This window comes from Salvelinus namaycush, chromosome 3, assembly GCF_016432855.1.
Source record: "Salvelinus namaycush isolate Seneca chromosome 3, SaNama_1.0, whole genome shotgun sequence".
NCBI classification, from domain to species: Eukaryota; Metazoa; Chordata; class Actinopteri; order Salmoniformes; family Salmonidae; genus Salvelinus; species Salvelinus namaycush.
This window is the reverse complement of record NC_052309.1, coordinates 1,505,662-1,524,215: the sequence shown is the minus strand read 5'-3', so window position 1 is coordinate 1,524,215 and position 18,554 is coordinate 1,505,662. Positions and strand designations below refer to the sequence as shown.

Genomic DNA, 18,554 nt, shown 5'->3' with positions numbered 1-18,554 from the left:
TGGCTTCCATTGGGCCACTCTACCATAAAGGCTTGATTGATGGAGTGCTGCAGAGATGGTTGTCCTCCTGGAAGGTTCTCCCATCTCCACAGAGGAACTCTAGAGCTCTGTCAGAGTGACCATCGGGTTCTTGGTCAGGGAGGTGACCAAGGCCCTTCTCCGCCAATTACTCAGTTTGGCCAAGTAGCCAGCTCTAGTAAGAGTCTTAGTGGTTCCAAACTTCTTCCATTTAAGAATGATGGAGGCCACTGTGTTCTTGTGTACCTTCAATGTAGCAGAAATGTTTTGGTTCCCTTCCCCAGATCTGTGCCTCGACACAATCCTGTCTCGGCGCTCTACGGACTAATTCCTTTGACCTAATTCCTTTGACCTCATGACTTGGTTTTTGCTCTGACATGAACTGTAAACTGTGGGACCTTATATAGACAGGTATTTGCCTTTCCAAGTCATGTCCATTTAATTGAATCTACCACAGGTGGACTCCAATCAAGTTGTAGAAACATCTCAAGGATGATCAAAGGAAACAGGATGCACCTGATCTCAATTTCGAGTCTCATAGCAAAGGGTCTGAATACTTATGTAAATAAGGTATTTCTGTTTATTTTTAATAAACAGATTTGCAGAAATTTCTAAAAACCTGTTTTTGCTTTGTCATCTGGGGTATTGTGTGTAGCTTGTTGAGTAATTATTTTTTTAATCCATTTTAGAATGAGGCCGTAACATAACAAAATGTGGAAAAAGTCAAGGGGTCTGAATACTTTCCTAAGGCGCTGTATATGCTGACCATATTTTTCAACATAACGGAACAGCCTCAACAGAATGTAGAACATGGATATCACGTAGATGTCATTATCTCATACTGTAATCCGTCTATACTGAGCAACAGAGAATTTACTGATTAAAAGTCATCACAAAATTGAATAAGAGGAAGTAGGAATACAGTTTAACCTCAATTGTCTTTTAGGCCTGATTGTGTTTCACACTTTCTGAAGAATCAGTTAGCAGATTGTGAACATGAACAAAGAACTGACACAAATCCCTCTCACACCTATAAAATACTTTTCTTCATGCTTCCTGGTAATATGAATGTCTTTGACCAACCCCTACTTTTCCATTCAGGGGAGTGAAAGAATAGCCCAAGCCCAATAAAGGTTTCCCAGACAGATTTAGCATAGTCCTAGACTGGGAAACCGGCCCATAGGTTCCAGGTTGTATGACATATATGCTAATCTGGCAATACAGCAGGGAATAGGGAGGTCAAATAACTGGTCCTGCAAGATTTTTGTCCATCGTCAAAGTTTGTTCCTTCCCCTCTGAAAACACCAGAGAAAACCTGGGTTGTAACTACTGAGGGGATCTGTGCGTTCCCCTCTGAAAACACCAGAGAAAACCTGGGTTGTAACTACTGAGGGGATCTGTGCGTTCCCCTCTGAAAACACCAGAGAAAACCTGGGTTGTAACTACTGAGGGGATACACACAGGTCATGCTCTGATTCACAATCAAATCATATAGGTGTTAACAGTATATGACCACAGTGTACTACTGTCTGTTTGGGTCCAGCTGGTCCAGTTTTATACATTTGTAGAACAGCTGGCTTATTATTAGAAATAGCTCATCATTGATCATGTATAATGGGAGTGTGGTGTTTCTAAAGTAAAGGAATACTAGTTTTTGTTTCAATTTGCATAGAGCAAATTTAATTTAAAAATAATAGCAGTAATTATACAGTAGACAAGGTTAGTTCCATGATACAGTACATACGAGTACAATGATGATTCCCTTTTTTAAATATGATACATTGTATTTTATCCTAATCATATGCATCATCATCACAATGTTTTCAAGTTCTCTTTTACTTAACTCAAAATGCGATATAGCTGTAAGACATGTCCATATAGATGAACTGGCATCTATGATATGTAGAGACGTAACAAAAACAGCATTTGTCAGGACAGAGCCCTGTATAATCAATAAGCCCTATTTTTTGTCTTCCAAACATGAACATCAGCCTCTATTTAAGTCTGTAACCACTTGCCTATCAGTTTGTCAACTATCCCACCCAGTGCTTAAGTTCAACCATCCCAGAAACAGCCATTGTTGCGGAGGTTTACTTCAAAAGTGCTTAACAAAAGAAATAAGTCAACTCGTTAGATTGAGTGAGCTATGAGCGGGGTGGGGGGGGGGGGGCAGAGTTGATCCTTCATGGTCCTTGTGTGAGGCTGTTTTACAGTCAGTTGCATTGATAAGTTAACCATCTTCAGAAACATTCTTTTAAAAAGGACAGTTTACTTTTTTAAGTGAAAACATCAACAAAAAAATCAGCTATCCCTTTAAGACTTTTACACTATGCTCCCATGACTACTGTTGATAGTTTAGATACATAACCACATCAACCAGTGTAGCATTGGGAGAACATAGGAGAGTTAGCATGTCTAGACACAAGACTAAATATTGGACTAGGCCTAAACATTTTCCACAAAGCAAAAAAATGTATAAATGGAATGCTGGGACAAGAAGCAGGAATTCTCTGTCTGGACAGAAATACTTTCATTCTTGTGGAAGCTATTGTCTTTAAACATCACATTCTCATTCAACCTCTTCATTCAATTACATTAAGGGTTTGCAAATGGAAAAAAAACAGCCAATGGACGGAAAAAAGTGACTGATGACTGGACGGTGTGTTACTCTATAGTAAAGTACTCTAAACTCTATATTAAGAGGACGTAACAGTGATTGGTCCATAGCTGTAATGCATCTACACATTGATAAGCAAAAACATAATTTTGTTTCAGCAATCAGGAATAACATAGTAGTACTGTAGTAGTATAATTGACAGCAGTAAAGGGACAGCACACAAACAAATAAAGTTAACATGAAATGATTAAGCTGCAGTTAAATTAGTGTGGATAAACCAACCAAAAAACACCTCACTTAAAGGGATAGTTCAGCGATTTCACAAGGTCATTGACCTATCCCTTATAGTCAAATAACATATCTGTACCTCAGCAGGTGGATATAGTGATTCTGTAACTATGACACTGCATCAAACTTACTGTAGCCCCTAGAAAGGGAAGTTGTGCTTCAGTCAGTGGACACAATGCCAAGGATAGAAACCACACAGTCCAACATGCCCAAATCCTTCAAGATGCTTTTTCTTTCTGAATCTTGCAATTAGGAATTTCGATGATGGTCTGAGGGCATCTCAATACCTAGCACGCTTTTTGTGTGCCATGCAATGCAGTGTAGAGAGGTTGTTATTCATTCAGACATGCAATTGTTAGCTGCAACGTTTCTGCAAACCAATCTAATGATTTCCTACTGGAAGTGGCTTCAGTGCCATGAATCTATTACATAATTTACATCCGACCAAAAAGGATGAGCAAGCGTTAGAGCATAGCATTTACCCTGGCATGGCATTAGCATGGCATTTACTCTAATAAAGAAAACAAAATGTGTTGATTTGTTTTACAATTGCCTCACGAAGTGCTTCATTGTATATTTCAATCATATCAGTGATGAACAATAGCCACTGTGCACAATTGTTTAGGACCACAGTAAGAATCATATGAGGAGACAAAAATTATACATAACAAAGAAAGCTGCATACAAGTTCAAAAAAAGGTCTGTCACACATTCACAACCCTGACTGTCACACATTCACACGGCTGAGTTGTATTATACAGAGTAGACCACTCATATCCAGTGGTATCCAGTTGTATACATGGTCTTTAAACGTCAAACACAAAAAAGGTGTAACATCTAAGATTCCTTACTTGGTCGTATAGCAGACAACAACCCCCCCCCTCCAAACCGAACTCCCTAACCTTGCCATTGGACTGACCTAAATGTCCAACACATAAACTGATTGAACAGAAGAGAAAGGAGTGGTTGATGGTTAAGACCCAGGCTTGGATCAACAGGTCCAGTCTGGTTGGCGGTCCAAGCCCAGCGGGGTTAGAGGGAGCTGGGGTAACACGGCCACGTTGAAGTCCGGGTATCCAGGGATTCAATCACTGCAGTGTCTGTCTGTGTGTATGTAAGTGTGTGTAGATCAAGACCTGATCATAGCTCAGTGGCGCGTCACATAGTCGAGTCCATGTACACAGGTCATCCACACAGAGTGGAGAGATACACACGACGGATGGACAGACAGAAAGAGAGAGAAACAGAGAGATGGAGCTCCCCGTCTTCCTCCTCGCTCCATCTATTTCCTGCTGCAGTGCTGGAACTGGGCGAAGCTGAGGAACACCTGTTCCAGGGAGATCTGGCTCACAGCGTAGTCGTCGATGTTGTACTTCTCTTTGGCTGCCTCCAGGGTGCCAAACACCTTGGGGAGGATGGGGGGGATGAAGAGAGGGGAGAGAAAGAGGAAAACCATAGGGTGAGTCAGTGCTTAGCCTGAAATCAAAAGCTGTGTCTGACAACTTCAATAGTGTGGCGTAGTCAGATACAAATTGAAGGCAAATACACTTTAATGCTAAGAGTCATTACACTTCCTCCACTAGATGGTGCTATTACAGTCAAAAGACAGGTTGGCTGACAGGTTAGGTCTCCACTAGATGGTACTCTTACACAATCTAAAAGACAGGTTGGCTGACAGGTTAGGTCTCCACTAGATGGTGGTCTTACACAGTCTAAAAGACAGGTTAGGTCTCCACTAGATGGTGCTCTTACACAGTCTAAAAGACAGGTTGGCTGACAGGTTAGGTCTCCACTAAATGGTGCTCTTACAGTCTAAAAGACAGGTTGGCTGACAGGTTAGGTCTCCACTAGATGGTGCTATTACACAGTCTAAAAGACAGGTTAGTTCTCCACTAGATGGTGCTCTTACACAGTCTAAAAGACAGGTTGGCTGACAGGTTAGGTCTCCACTAGATGGTGCTATTACAAAGTCTAAAAGACAGGTTGGCTGACAGGTTAGGTCTCCACTAGATGGTGCTATTACACAGTCTAAAAGACAGGTTGGCTGACAGGTTAGGTCTCCACTAGATGGTGCTATTACAGTCTAAAAGACAGGTTGGCTGACAGGTTAGGTCTCCACTAGATGGTGCTCTTACACAGTCTAAAAGACAGGTTGGCTGACAGGTTAGGTCTCCACTAGATGGTACTCTTACACAGTCTAAAAGACAGGTTAGGTCTCCACTAGATGGTGCTATTACACAGTCTAACAGGTTAGGTCTCCACTAGATGGTGCTCTTACACAGTCTAAAAGACAGGTTGGCTGACAGGTTAGGTCTCCATTAGATAGTACTCTTACACAGTCTAAAAGACAGGTTAGGTCTCCACTAGATGGTGCTATTACACAGTCTAAAAGACAGGTTGGCTGACAGGTAAGGTCTCCACTAGATGGTACTCTTACACGGTCTAAAAGACAGGTAAGGTCTCCACTAGATGGTACTCATACACAGTCTAAAAGACAGGTAAGGTCTCCACTAGATGGTACTCTTACACAGTCTAAAAGACAGGTTGGCTGACAGGTGAGGGCCAAGGAGAAGGGTTAGGGAGTGAATAGGGACCGGCTGAGAAAGATAGTTACCTGTGCCCAGGTGAGAGTCTTGTCAGTTAAGTGGTAGTGCACCATGCCCTGGTGTTCATCTGTTAGTAGACTTCCTGTGGAGAGAAGGAAGTGATGTCATGTTAGACCAACCCCCTAAACCAGGTAATCCCAAACTGGGGTAGGCGTAGCCTCGTTTCACTGCCAAAAATAAAATTAAACCATCTAGTGTTCATCGAAACAAAAACACAATGTTAAATACAGGCAGCCTAGTCAAATAATTAACATCCAATCACATTAACCGTTACTCTCTCGCGGGAAACCTTCACTCTTGCGCAGACATTTAGAAACGAAACATGACGAAATTTGAAAAATAAGCCATGGGAGTTTTTGGAGCTAGAATAGACGACTTTTGAGTAGTAAGACATGTATAAAAGCAACAGATACCATTAATAAGAAGGGGCTAGAAGCGTCTTATATGGTGAGCTACCGAATGGCTAGGACAAGCAAGCCCCAGACTATTGTGGAGGACTTCATTCATCCTTCTGCCGCGGATATGGCTGGGACAATGCTGGGGGAAAAGACCTAAAATAACACACAGACAATGTCTTCATCAAACCACACTGTTTCACGACGCATCAGTGACATGGCAGGAGATGTTTTGAAACAATTACTGCTTTGCATACAAGCCAGTGAATTATATGCGTTACAGCGGGATGAGTCAACAGATGTGGCAGGCCTGGCACAGCTCCTGGAATAAGTCCGTTACGTTTATGGGGGGGTCAATTAAGGAAGACCTCCTCTTCTGGAAACCAGGACAACAGGAGAGGAAATGTTTAAAGTACTGGACAGCTTTGTGACATCTAATGGACTTTGGTGGTTAAGATGTGTTGGTACCTGTACTGATGGCGCAAAAGCGTGCAAGCAGTTGCTCCCGACGCCACTTGGGTACACTGCAGCATCCACCGAGAAGCGACCATGTAATGCTTTTACAACATAAGTGCGCTGGCTATCAAAGGGCAAAGTATTGAAAAAATTTTAATTGAGAGATGAGCTTAAAGTTCTCTTTACTGACCATAATTGTCACTTGTCTGACTGCTTGCACGATGACAAGGTTCTCACATGACTTGCCTATCTGGGCGATGTTTTTTCTCGCCTGAATGATCTGAATATAGGATTACAGGGACTCTCCGCAACTATCAATGTGCAGGACAAAATTGAGGCCATGATTAAGAAGTTGGAGCACTTCTCTGTCTACATTAACTTCTCTTGGATAGGGGGCAGCAAATTCACTATTGGATAAATAGCGTGCCAAATTTCAACTTCATTCTACTCATCCCCAGAATATAAGATATGCATATTATTAGTAGATTTGGATAGAAAACACTCTGAAGTTTCTAAAACTGTTTGAATCATGTCTGTAAGTATAACATAACTTATGTAGCAGGCAAAACCCCGAGGACTAACCATTATTTTTTTATTTTTTTTGAAGTCACTGTCTGTTCAATGAGTTTTCATTGGAATACTGGATTTCTAATCACCCTGTTTTCAGTTCGTACCGCTTCCACCGGATGTCACCACTCTTTGGAAATAGGTTGAGGTTATTCCTTTGTGCAATGAAGAAGTGAGGCCACCTGGAAACAGTGTAAAGTCATGTGTACTGTTTGAGAGTTGCGCAAGACTAGAAAAGTAGCGTTAGTTTGTTGATCTCCTGTATTGAAAACAGATAGACCCGTCTTCAATTTGATCGATTATTAATGTTTACAAATACCTTAAGTTGTATTACAAAAGTAGTTTGAAATGTTTTGGCAAAGTTTAGAGGTAATTTTTGAGATATTTTGTAGTGACTTTGCGCAAATTGGAAGCTGTTTTTTTCTGGATCAACCGCGACAAATAAATGGACAATTTGGATATATATGGACGGAATTAATCGAACAAAAGGACCATTTGTGATGTTTATGGGACATATTGGAGTGCCAACAAAAGAATCTCGTCAAAGGTAAGGCATGATTTATATTTTATTTCTGCGTTTTGTGTCGTGCCTGCAGTGTTGAAATATGCTACACTATCTTTGTTTACTGTTGTGCTATCATCAGATAATAGCATCTTATGCTTTCGCCGAAAAGCCTTTTTGAAATCTGACATGGTGGCTGGATTCACAACGAGTGTAGCTTTAATTTGGTATCTTACATGTGTGATTTAATGGAAGTTTGATTTTATATAATTTTTTTGAATTTGCCGCTCTACATTTTCCCTGGCTATACAACACATAGGTCTTTCCATCATTGTATGATTTTTTGTGTGCAAATGAACTCAAGCTTACGGACAATGTCAAATGTGATATAGCGAAGCACCTGAGTGAGCTGGGTGCGCAATTACTTTCCTGAAACGGTTGACACAAAAACCTGGATTCGTTATCCCTTTCATGCCCTGCCTCCAGTCCACTTACCGATATCTGAACAAGAGAGCCTCATCGAAATGTAATTTAAACAGAAGACACTGCCAGATTTCTGGATTGGGCTGTGCTCAGAGTTTCTTGCCTTGGCAAATCATGCTGTTAAGACACTGATGCCCTTTGCAACCACGTATCTATGTGAGAGTGGATTCTCGGCCCTCACTAGCATGAAAACTAAATACAGGCACAGACTGTGTGTGGAAAATGATTTAAGACTGAGACTCTCTCCACAACCCAACATTGCAGAGTTATGTGCATCCTTTTAAGCACACCCTTCTCATTAACCTGTGGTGAGTTATTCACAATATTCAATGAACAAAAAGTTTTATATGTACGATGGCTAAATAAAGAGCACAATTATTGATTATTATTATTTGTGCCCTGGTCCTATAAGAGCTCTTTGTCACTTCCCACGTCAAACATCTTGGATTATCTTTGAACCAGGGAGTGGGGTGCGTGCGTGTGTGTGTGTCTGTGTGCGCGTGTGTGTGTACACTACGCACACCTGTATAAGTTTGTTTGTGTGCACCCGTGTATGTTCATGAGTCTGACTCGGAGTGTGTGTGTGTCTCTCTGACCTGGGAAGGTGCTCTCGATGAAGTCCTTGAAGAGTTGCAGGTCGCTATCCTCCACCTCCTTGTCCACTCGTACTTTAGCCAGTAGTGTGTAGCCGCTGCCAAACTTACTCTTCAGATGCTGGGGGCTGCCCAGACACTTAAACTGACCGTTCACCATCACAGCCAGCCGGGTACACAGGGCCTCACATTCCTCCATACTACAGCAGAGAGAGAGAAGGGGTCGAACAGTGGAAAGACAGAGGGAGAAAGATAAACCAAGCACGACAACATCTATTTTATTCTCTGAGTCACTCTGTTCCTTCCTGTGACACACTAATGACTGTACTGGAAGGTGGAGGATGATGATGGCGATGAAGAGGATGGTGTGTGTGTGTGCTATGCTCACCTGTGAGAAGTGATGATGATGGCCTTTCCAGAATCCCGGGTGCGCGTCACAGCATCCCACAGCAGTCGCCTAGCAACCGGGTCCATGCCAGTGGACGGCTCGTCCAGGAAGATGACCGGGGGTCCACCAATCAGAGCCACAGCCGCACTCAGCTTCCTCTTATTGCCCCCGCTGGAGGGAGAGAGAGTGAAAGGGGGGGGGGGGGGGGGAGTGGAGAGAGAGGGACGAGGGGGGGTAAGAGGAAGAGAGAGGGAGGAAGGAAGGAAGGAGGAAAGGGTGTGTGTGTTTGTACTCAGTAATATCTTGACATTCATGAGCTATGTCTCGAGAGAGAGGAGTAGTGTACACTATAGGACAAGATATGTCTCCAGAGAGGAGTAGTGTACACTATAGGACAAGATATGTCTCCAGAGAGGAGTAGTGTACACTATAGGAGAAGATATGTCTCTAGAGAGGAGTAGTGTACACTAGAGGACAAGATATGTCTCCAGAGAGGAGTAGTGTACACTATAGGAGAAGATATATAAGTCGCACTTCCGGGTTGGAGCGAGTAGTCGCACTTCGCTTCGCTCCACAGGTAATATTACATTTCATTACAGTACAACGGTTTGATTTGTTTGATCTGAGCAATTTTTCTTAGCTAGCTACATAGCCGTCTTTGTATCAAAGATAATTGTGTAGTTTAGAGTAATTATCGAGGTTAGCTAGCCAGCTATTTTCGTCCTTCTAACGTAGTCAACACTGCTAGCTAGCCAGCTAGCCAACTTCTACCGAATAGCAGCACTGTAGAAACTATTACATTACAACGGAACGACTTGATTAGTGTAGTGTTAGCTAGCTACATAGTTGTCTTTGCTGTCTTTGTATCTAAGATAATTGTGTAGTTTAGAGTAATTATCGAGGTTAGCTAGCCAGCTATTTTCGTCCGCCGCGCCGCGCCACCGTTCTCCTACCTATTCAACAACTGCTAGCTAGCTAGTCAACTTCTACCGACTAGCAGCACTGTAGAAACTAATACATTACAACGGAACGATTCGATTAGTGTAGTGTTAGCTAGCTACATAGTTGTCTTTGCTGTCTTTGTATCTAAGATAATTGTGTAGTTTAGAGTAATTATCGAGGTTAGCTAGCCAGCTATTTTCGTCCGCCGCGACACCGTTCTCCTACTAAGTCAACAACTGCTAGCTAGCTAGTCAACTTCTACCGACTAGCAGCACTGTAGAAACTAATAATACATTACAACGGAACGATTTGATTAGTGTAGTGTTAGCTAGCTACATAGTTGTCTTTGCTGTCTCTGTATCTAAGATAATTGTGTAGTTTAGAGTAATTATCGAGGTTAGCTAGCCAGCTATTTTCGTCGCCGCGCCACCGTTCTCCTACCTAGTCAACAACTGCTAGCTAGCTAGTCAACTTCTACCGACTAGCAGCACTGTAGAAACTAATAATACATTACAACGGAACGACTTGACTAGTGTAGTGTTAGCTAGATACATAGTTGTCTTTGCTGTCTTTGTATCTAAGATAATTGTGTAGATTAGAGTAATTATCGAGGTTATCGAGGTTACCTAGCCAGTTATCGAGGTTACCTAGCCAGCTACACTTTCAAACAAAGTCAACAACGCAGCCACTGCTAGCTAGCCTAATTCACCAGCCAGCAGTACTGTATCATTTTAGTCAATAAGGTTTTTGCAACGTAAGCTTAACTTTCTGAACATTCGAGACGTGTAGTCCACTTGTCATTCCAATCTCCTTTGCATTAGCGTAGCCTCTTCTGTAGCCTGTCAACTATGTGTCTGTCTATCCCTGTTCTCTCCTCTCTGCACAGACCATACAAACGCTTCACACCGCGTGGCCGCTGCCACTCTAACCTGGTGGTCCCAGCGCGCACGACCCACGTGGAGTTCCAGGTCTCCGGCAGCCTCTGGAACTGCCGATCTGCGGCCAACAAGGCAGAGTTCATCTCAGCCTATGCTTCCCTCCAGTCCCTCGACTTCTTGGCACTGACGGAAACATGGATTACCACAGATAACACTGCTACTCCTACTGCTCTCTCCTCGTCTGCCTACGTGTTCTCGCACACCCCGAGAGCTTCTGGTCAGCGGGGTGGTAGCACTGGGATCCTCATCTCTCCCAAGTGGACATTCTCTCTTTCTCCCCTGACCCATCTGTCTATCGCCTCCTTTGAATTCCATGCTCTCACAGTTACCAGCCCTTTCAAGCTTAACATCCTTATCATTTATCGCCCTCCAGGTTCCCTTGGAGAGTTCATCAATGAGCTTGACGCCTTGATAAGTTCCTTTCCTGAGGATGGCTCACCTCTCACAGTTCTGGGTGACTTTAACCTCCCCACGTCTACCTTTGACTCATTCCTCTCTGCCTCCTTCTTTCCACTCCTCTCCTCTTTTGACCTCACCCTCTCACCTTCCCCCCCTACTCACAAGGCAGGCAATAAGCTTGACCTCATCTTTACTAGATGCTGTTCTTCCACTAATCTCATTGCAACTCCCCTCCAAGTCTCCGACCACTACCTTGTATCCTTTTCCCTCTCGCTCTCATCCAACACTTCCCACTCTGCCCCTACTCGGATGGTATCGCGCCGTCCCAACCTTCGCTCTCTCTCCCCCGCTACTCTCTCCTCTTCCATCCTATCATCTCTTCCCTCTGCTCAAACCTTCTCCAACCTATCTCCTGATTCTGCCTCCTCAACCCTCCTCTCCTCCCTTTCTGCATCCTTTGACTCTCTATGTCCCCTATCCTCCAGGCCGGCTCGGTCCTCCCCTCCTGCTCCGTGGCTCGGCGACTCATTGCGAGCTCACAGAACAGGGCTCCGAGCAGCCGAGCGGAAATGGAGGAAAACTCGCCTCCCTGCGGACCTGGCATCCTTTCACTCCCTCCTCTCTACATTTTCCTCTTCTGTCTCTGCTGCTAAAGCCACTTTCTACCACTCTAAATTCCAAGCATCTGCCTCTAACCCTAGGAAGCTCTTTGCCACCTTCTCCTCCCTCCTGAATCCTCCTCCCCCCCCTCCTCCTCCTCCCTCTCTGCGGATGACTTCGTCAACCATTTTGAAAAGAAGGTCGACGACATCCGATCCTCGTTTGCTAAGTCAAACGACACCGCTGGTTCTGCTCACACTGCCCTACCCTGTGCTTTAACCTCTTTCTCCCCTCTCTCTCCAGATGAAATCTCGCGTCTTGTGACGGCCGGCCGCCCAACAACCTGCCCGCTTGACCCTATCCCCTCCTCTCTTCTCCAGACCATTTCCGGAGACCTTCTCCCTTACCTCACCTCGCTCATCAACTCATCCTTGACCGCTGGCTACGTCCCTTCCGTCTTCAAGAGAGCGAGAGTTGCACCCCTTCTGAAAAAACCTACACTCGATCCCTCCGATGTCAACAACTACAGACCAGTATCCCTTCTTTCTTTTCTCTCCAAAACTCTTGAACGTGCCGTCCTTGGCCAGCTATCTCTCTCAGAATGACCTTCTTGATCCAAATCAGTCAGGTTTCAAGACTAGTCATTCAACTGAGACTGCTCTTCTCTGTGTCACGGAGGCGCTCCGCACTGCTAAAGCTAACTCTCTCTCCTCTGCTCTCATCCTTCTAGACCTATCGGCTGCCTTTGATACTGTGAACCATCAGATCCTCCTCTCCACCCTCTCCGAGTTGGGCATCTCCGGCGCGGCCAACGCTTGGATTGCGTCCTACCTGACAGGTCGCTCCTACCAGGTGGCGTGGCGAGAATCTGTCTCCGCACCACGTGCTCTCACCACTGGTGTCCCCCAGGGCTCTGTTCTAGGCCCTCTCCTATTCTCGCTATACACCAAGTCACTTGGCTCTGTCATATCCTCACATGGTCTCTCCTATCATTGCTATGCAGACGACACACAATTAATCTTCTCCTTTCCCCCTTCTGATAACCAGGTGGCGAATCGCATTTCTGCATGTCTGGCAGACATATCAGTGTGGATGACGGATCACCACCTCAAGCTGAACCTCGGCAAGACGGAGCTGCTCTTCCTCCCGGGGAAGGACTGCCCGTTCCATGATCTCGCCATCACGGTTGACAACTCCATTGTGTCCTCCTCCCAGAGTGCTAAGAACCTTGGCGTGATCCTGGACAACACCCTGTCGTTCTCAACTAACATCAAGGCGGTGACCCGTTCCTGTAGGTTCATGCTCTACAGCATTCGCAGAGTACGACCCTGCCTCACACAGGAAGCGGCGCAGGTCCTAATCCAGGCACTTGTCATCTCCCGTCTGGATTACTGCAACTCGCTGTTGGCTGGGCTCCCTGCCTGTGTCATTAAACCCCTACAACTCATCCAGAACGCCGCAGCCCGTCTGGTGTTCAACCTTCCCAAGTTCTCTCACGTCACCCCGCTCCTAGGCTCTCTCCACTGGCTTCCAGTTGAAGCTCGCATCCGCTACAAGACCATGGTGCTTGCCTACGGAGCTGTGAGGGGAACGGCACCTCCGTACCTTCAGGCTCTGATCAGACCCTACACCCAAACAAGGGCACTGCGTTCATCCACCTCTGGCCTGCTTGCCTCCCTACCTCTGAGGAAGTACAGTTCCCGCTCAGCCCAGTCAAAACTGTTCGCTGCTCTGGCACCCCAATGGTGGAACAAACTCCCTCACGACGCCAGGTCAGCGGAGTCAATCACCACCTTCCGGAGACACCTGAAACCCCACCTCTTTAAGGAATACCTAGGATAGGATAAAGTAATCCTTCTAACCCCCCCCCCCCCCCCCCCCCCTTAAAAGATTTAGATGCACTATTGTGAAGTGGTTGTTCCACTGGATATCATAAGGTGAATGCACCAATTTGTAAGTCGCTCTGGATAAGAGCGTCTGCTAAATGACTTAAATGTAAATGTAAATGTAAGATATGTCTCTAGAGAGGAGTAGTGTACACTATAGGAGAAGCTGTCACTAGAGAGAGAAGGAGTAGTGTACACTATAGGACAAGATATGTCTCTAGAGAGAAGGAGTAGTGTACACTATAGGAGAAGCTGTCACTAGAGAGAGAAGGAGCACAACAAAAATATCACGAAAATGGCTCTGTGACCTGCAAGTGCCCTACACACACACCAGATTAATTATTTTGTATGTGTACAATAGAAGGCCTCCTGTAGTATGATCCTGTGAAGAGATTTCAGCCACAAAAGTCCAGAGGGAAAGAACACAATGATTCATCCAGTTCCACACACACACTATCCCCCACCCCCAAACCAACACACTGTCCCCCACCCCCAAACCAACACACTGTCCCCCACCCCCAAACCAACACACACACACTGTCGCCCACCCCCAAACCAACACACACACTGTCCCCCACCCCCAAACCAACACACACTGTCCCCCACCCCCAAACCAACACACACTGTCCCCCACCCCCAAACCAACACACACACACACACATACTGTCCCCCACCCCCAAACCAACACACACACTGTCCCCCACCCCCAAACCAACACAAACACACACACACAGCCCCTCCCCCTCACTCTCTCCTGAATGCTTACCTGTAGGTGCGACATAGTTTGTCAGCATGGGGCTCCAGTAGTAAGGACCGTAGCACGTTCTCCACGCAGCCCGACACGTACTTCTCTGGTATCCCCCGGAGCCGAGCGTACATGCTCAGCGTTTCTCTTCCTGTCATGTGATCCAGGACAGCGTCGAACTGCGGGCAATAGCCAATCCGCTGCTGTACCTACGACACACGGGAGAGAGGATGGTGTCATGCAAGGTGATTTTGTGAGTTTCATAGTATATTAGAACTGGTTGGTGTTCAGGAGGCACAAAGCGTAAGAAAACAGTCCCTAATTAAGAAGGTCCTATCTGTACGCATTCAATAAGAAATGCTAGTTTTTGTTTTCTGTTGCAAAATGCTTTGCTACGTTGTGCCCTAATTAACTTTTAAGGTAGGGCAGCAGGTAGCTTAGAGGTTTGAGTATACCCGAGCCGACAAGGTGAAAAATCTGCCGATGTGCGCTTGAGCAAGGTAGTTAACCCTAATTTGCTCCAGGGATGCCGTACTACTATGGATGACCCTGTCAAACAACACATTTCACTGCACCTATTCTGTGTATGTAACACTAAAAAAAAAGTGCAAATGTTTTCCTCTCTCTCTCCTTCTCCATCTCTCCTACCTTCTTGACATCCCTCAGAATGCTGTAGCCGTCAATGTAGGCATCGCCAGAGGTGACAGTCTCGTCCCCGGTGAGCATCTTGAAGGTGGTGGTCTTCCCTGCTCCATTGAAACCCAGCAGGCCAAAACACTCTCCTTTCCCCACTGCTAGAGAGAGTCTGTCTACCGCCAGTACTGTTTCTCCACTGCTGTATACCTGGAGGGAGGGAGGGAGATCACTGCTGTAGAACTGGAGGGAGGGAGGGAGATCACTGCTGTAGAACTGGAGGGAGGGAGGGAGGGAGGGAGGGAGGGAGAGACAGACCCTCACCACTACTGGATGCCTCTGGGAGGGAGACCAGACTAACAGACAGGTTGCTGTACCTTGCTGAGGTCCTGCAGTATGAGTGGGCTCCCCACCATAGACTCTACTATGGGCTGACACTCCAGAACCCTCTTCCTCTCCTCCGCTACATCCCTGTCCTCCGGCAGTAGGGCCGCATCCCCCATCAGAGGCAGCTAGGAGACACATACTGACTATTATTATCAATGAGGTCTTTTTATACTATTGGCATGTATCCAACCACACCAAAAGTATAGCAGTTTTTCAGAAATCTGAAATTCTTAAAAGAGGAGTATAATTTGCTCTTGACTACAGCCCTATATAAACAAATGGGGCATTAGTTTAATCTCGCTCAGGGCACCAGGTGGGCACATTTTCTGAAAACTCCGCACATCCGGGGCATGAGGCAGCACTCTCTGGTCCCTCCCCTTCTGACCTGTTTACGTCTGCTGGCGAGGTGGGTGAGGAAACGGCGGAGGGTTTTGACACACTGCATCTCGATGATGAATAGGAGGGTGATGAAGACTACACCCTGCAGGGACAGGGCCACCAGGAAACGCCCCACCCCCGGCTCCGACATGGAGAAGTAGTTCTCCTGGTACGTGATGTCTGAAAGAGGGAGGAGCACCAGTCATGGCTACGAAGGGTTAACTAGAAAATAGCATGACAGCTTCTTCATCATCCTCATTACCATCGTCATAGTCAGAATCATTCTCATCAACATTATTGTGATCATCATCACAATATTACTACAATTACATATCATGTAACACAGTGGTATTCAAACTTTTTAAGCGGAGACCCCCTTTTTTCTTTTTTCGCCAGCATTTCGGGAGACCCATTTTTATTTATTTATTTATTATTCTGGCGACCCCACCCTAAATCTAACATCAACCTTAAAATCTGTAAAAAAATAAATGTTAAAAATATCACATCAACAAAACCATTTTACTCATTACATTTGTATCTCTAATCAAAATTAAGAGAACCAATACATATATTTACACTAACATTATATTTTTCAAATGATCTTTCTCAATAACATTTGTATTTTGTCCCATAAAATAATCCTCTATGTTTTTGGTCCTCACCCCCGTCCCAAAGAAGCTACTAATACAATAGGTATTCCTACTGAACTACGGACACTGTGATACAGCTACGGCTGCTGTCTCCCTGCTGTAGGAGAACACAGTACACTACTCACTCCAGACACGGCAGAAGGCCGTGGTCATGGGGTTGGAGGTGCAGAAGGTGATGAACTGGTAGTTCTGGTAGAACTGGCTGAAGGACATGCCCAGGCAGTAGTTAGGGAAGAGCAGAAACACCTTGTCCAGGTTACAAGACAGGTCCTGTAGATTTAGCTCTGGGAGGGGGAGAAGAGAGGAGGAGGGGAAACAGGAGGAGGAGAGGATGGGAAGGAGATAAGGGGAAACAGGAGAAGGAGAGGAGGAGGAGGAGGAGGAGGAGGAAATGAGATAAGAGAATCAAGGAAAGGGAAATTCATCAAATGTATTTCCACAGCGTATTTTGCCAGCCTAATGCCCAGTTCTGAAGCAAATAAGTGCACCAGTGTGCAGTAGGGGTTCATTCTTTTTCACTGTTTACTAGCAGAGAAACAGGCTCTAAATCGCCAAATCTTAATGATTCTGGTTAATGAGTTTGGTTCATAGTCATTTTAACCAAACTGTGCCGCCTCTGATATTTTCAGGATGGTCCAGCAACTGTAGCAAGTACAGCTTGGCCCAGTTTGGTTCTGAGGCGTGAAAAGCCCTTAGGTGTACTGGAACACTGAACCTGTTGGCAGCTCAGAGACTACACTTGTCTACTACACTTGTCTCTGAGCTGCCAACAGGTCCAGTGTTCCAGTACACCTAAGGGCTTTTCACACCTCAGAACCAAACTGGGCCAAGCTGTACTTGCTACGCATCCCCACAGTTGCTGGACCATCCTGAAAATATCAGAGGCGGCACAGTTTGGTTTGGGTCGGCACGATAGTGTGAAACGCTAGTATCTAGTATCCTGGCCCTGGCTCTCACCTGGGATGGTCATGATGGTGACGGTGAGGAAGGTGGCGGTGCCGCTGATGATGTTGAAGATGGTGAGGCGGGTGTAGGCGGTGGCAGCGGTGGAGAACAGGAAGCTGAGCAAGTACATGAGGGGGATGACGGCCCAGCCATATAGCAGCAGGATTAATAACACATCAACCAGGTGGTTGTCCGCTATGAAGGCCTTGACCCCAAACGCCCGGAACACCACCTGTTGGGAGGGAGTGTTTGGATAGCAGCTAGTTTTCAGTATTCCCCTCCCCACTCATACCATTAACAGACAGTCCTAGCTAAATTCTTGCTTCAGAAATTGCTCTTGCTAAGAAACTTATTTTGTTTCTTTTTGACCATTTTCATTGAAAACAATCACAGTAATGGACATAATTGTTACCCAGAAATTATTTGATATTAGTATAAAAACAGCTGCATTGGGCCTTTAAGTAAATCCAGGCCGCAAGGCACTTCAGAGGGTAGTGCGTACGGCCCAGTACATAACTGGGGCAAAGCTGCCTGCCATCCAGGACCTCTACACCAGGCGGTGTCAGAGGAAGGCCCTAAAAAAGACCCCAGCCACCCCAGTCATAGACTGTTCTCTCTGCTACCGCATGGCAAGCGGTACCGGAGTGCCAAGTCTAGGACAAAAAGGCTTCTCAACAGTTTTTACCCCCAAGCCATAAGACTCCTGAACAGTTAACCGGTTACCCGGACTATTTGCATTGTGTGCCCCCCCAACCCCTCTTTTACGCTGCTGCTACTCTCTGTTTATCTTATATGCATAGTCACTTTAATTATACATTCATGTACATACTACCTAAATTGGCCCGACCAACCAGTGCTCCCGCACATTGGCTAACCAGGCTATCTGCATTGTGTCCCGCCACCCGCCAACCCCTCTTTTTACGCTTCTGCTACTCTCTGTTCATCATATATGCATAGTCACTTTAACCATACCTACATGTACATACTACCTCAATAAGCCTGACTAACAGGTATCTGTATATAGCCTTGCTACTCTTTTTTCAAATGTCTTTTTTACTGTTGTTTTATTTCTTTACTTACCTACACACACACCCACACACACACACACTTCTTTTTTTACGCACCATTGGTTATAGCT

The 18,554-nt window shown here is 45.5% G+C and overlaps 1 protein-coding gene across 1 annotated transcript in view; it reads right to left on the bottom strand.

The window, feature by feature from the left end:
* Positions 1-1,651: 1,651 nt before the first annotated feature.
* Positions 1,652-18,554, bottom strand: part of abca3b (ATP-binding cassette, sub-family A (ABC1), member 3b) — an 89,593-nt gene continuing 72,690 nt past the window's right edge. The window contains exons 22-31 of the mRNA XM_038989526.1: positions 17,429-17,648; positions 16,597-16,755; positions 15,829-16,001; positions 15,434-15,568; positions 15,072-15,266; positions 14,445-14,632; positions 8,914-9,084; positions 8,529-8,725; positions 5,538-5,611; positions 1,652-4,328 (exon numbers count right to left, since the gene is read on the bottom strand). Coding sequence (XP_038845454.1) covers positions 4,206-4,328; positions 5,538-5,611; positions 8,529-8,725; positions 8,914-9,084; positions 14,445-14,632; positions 15,072-15,266; positions 15,434-15,568; positions 15,829-16,001; positions 16,597-16,755; positions 17,429-17,648 — 1,635 coding nt within the window. The 3' untranslated portion in view covers positions 1,652-4,205. The remainder of the gene's footprint in view (positions 4,329-5,537; positions 5,612-8,528; positions 8,726-8,913; positions 9,085-14,444; positions 14,633-15,071; positions 15,267-15,433; positions 15,569-15,828; positions 16,002-16,596; positions 16,756-17,428; positions 17,649-18,554) is intronic.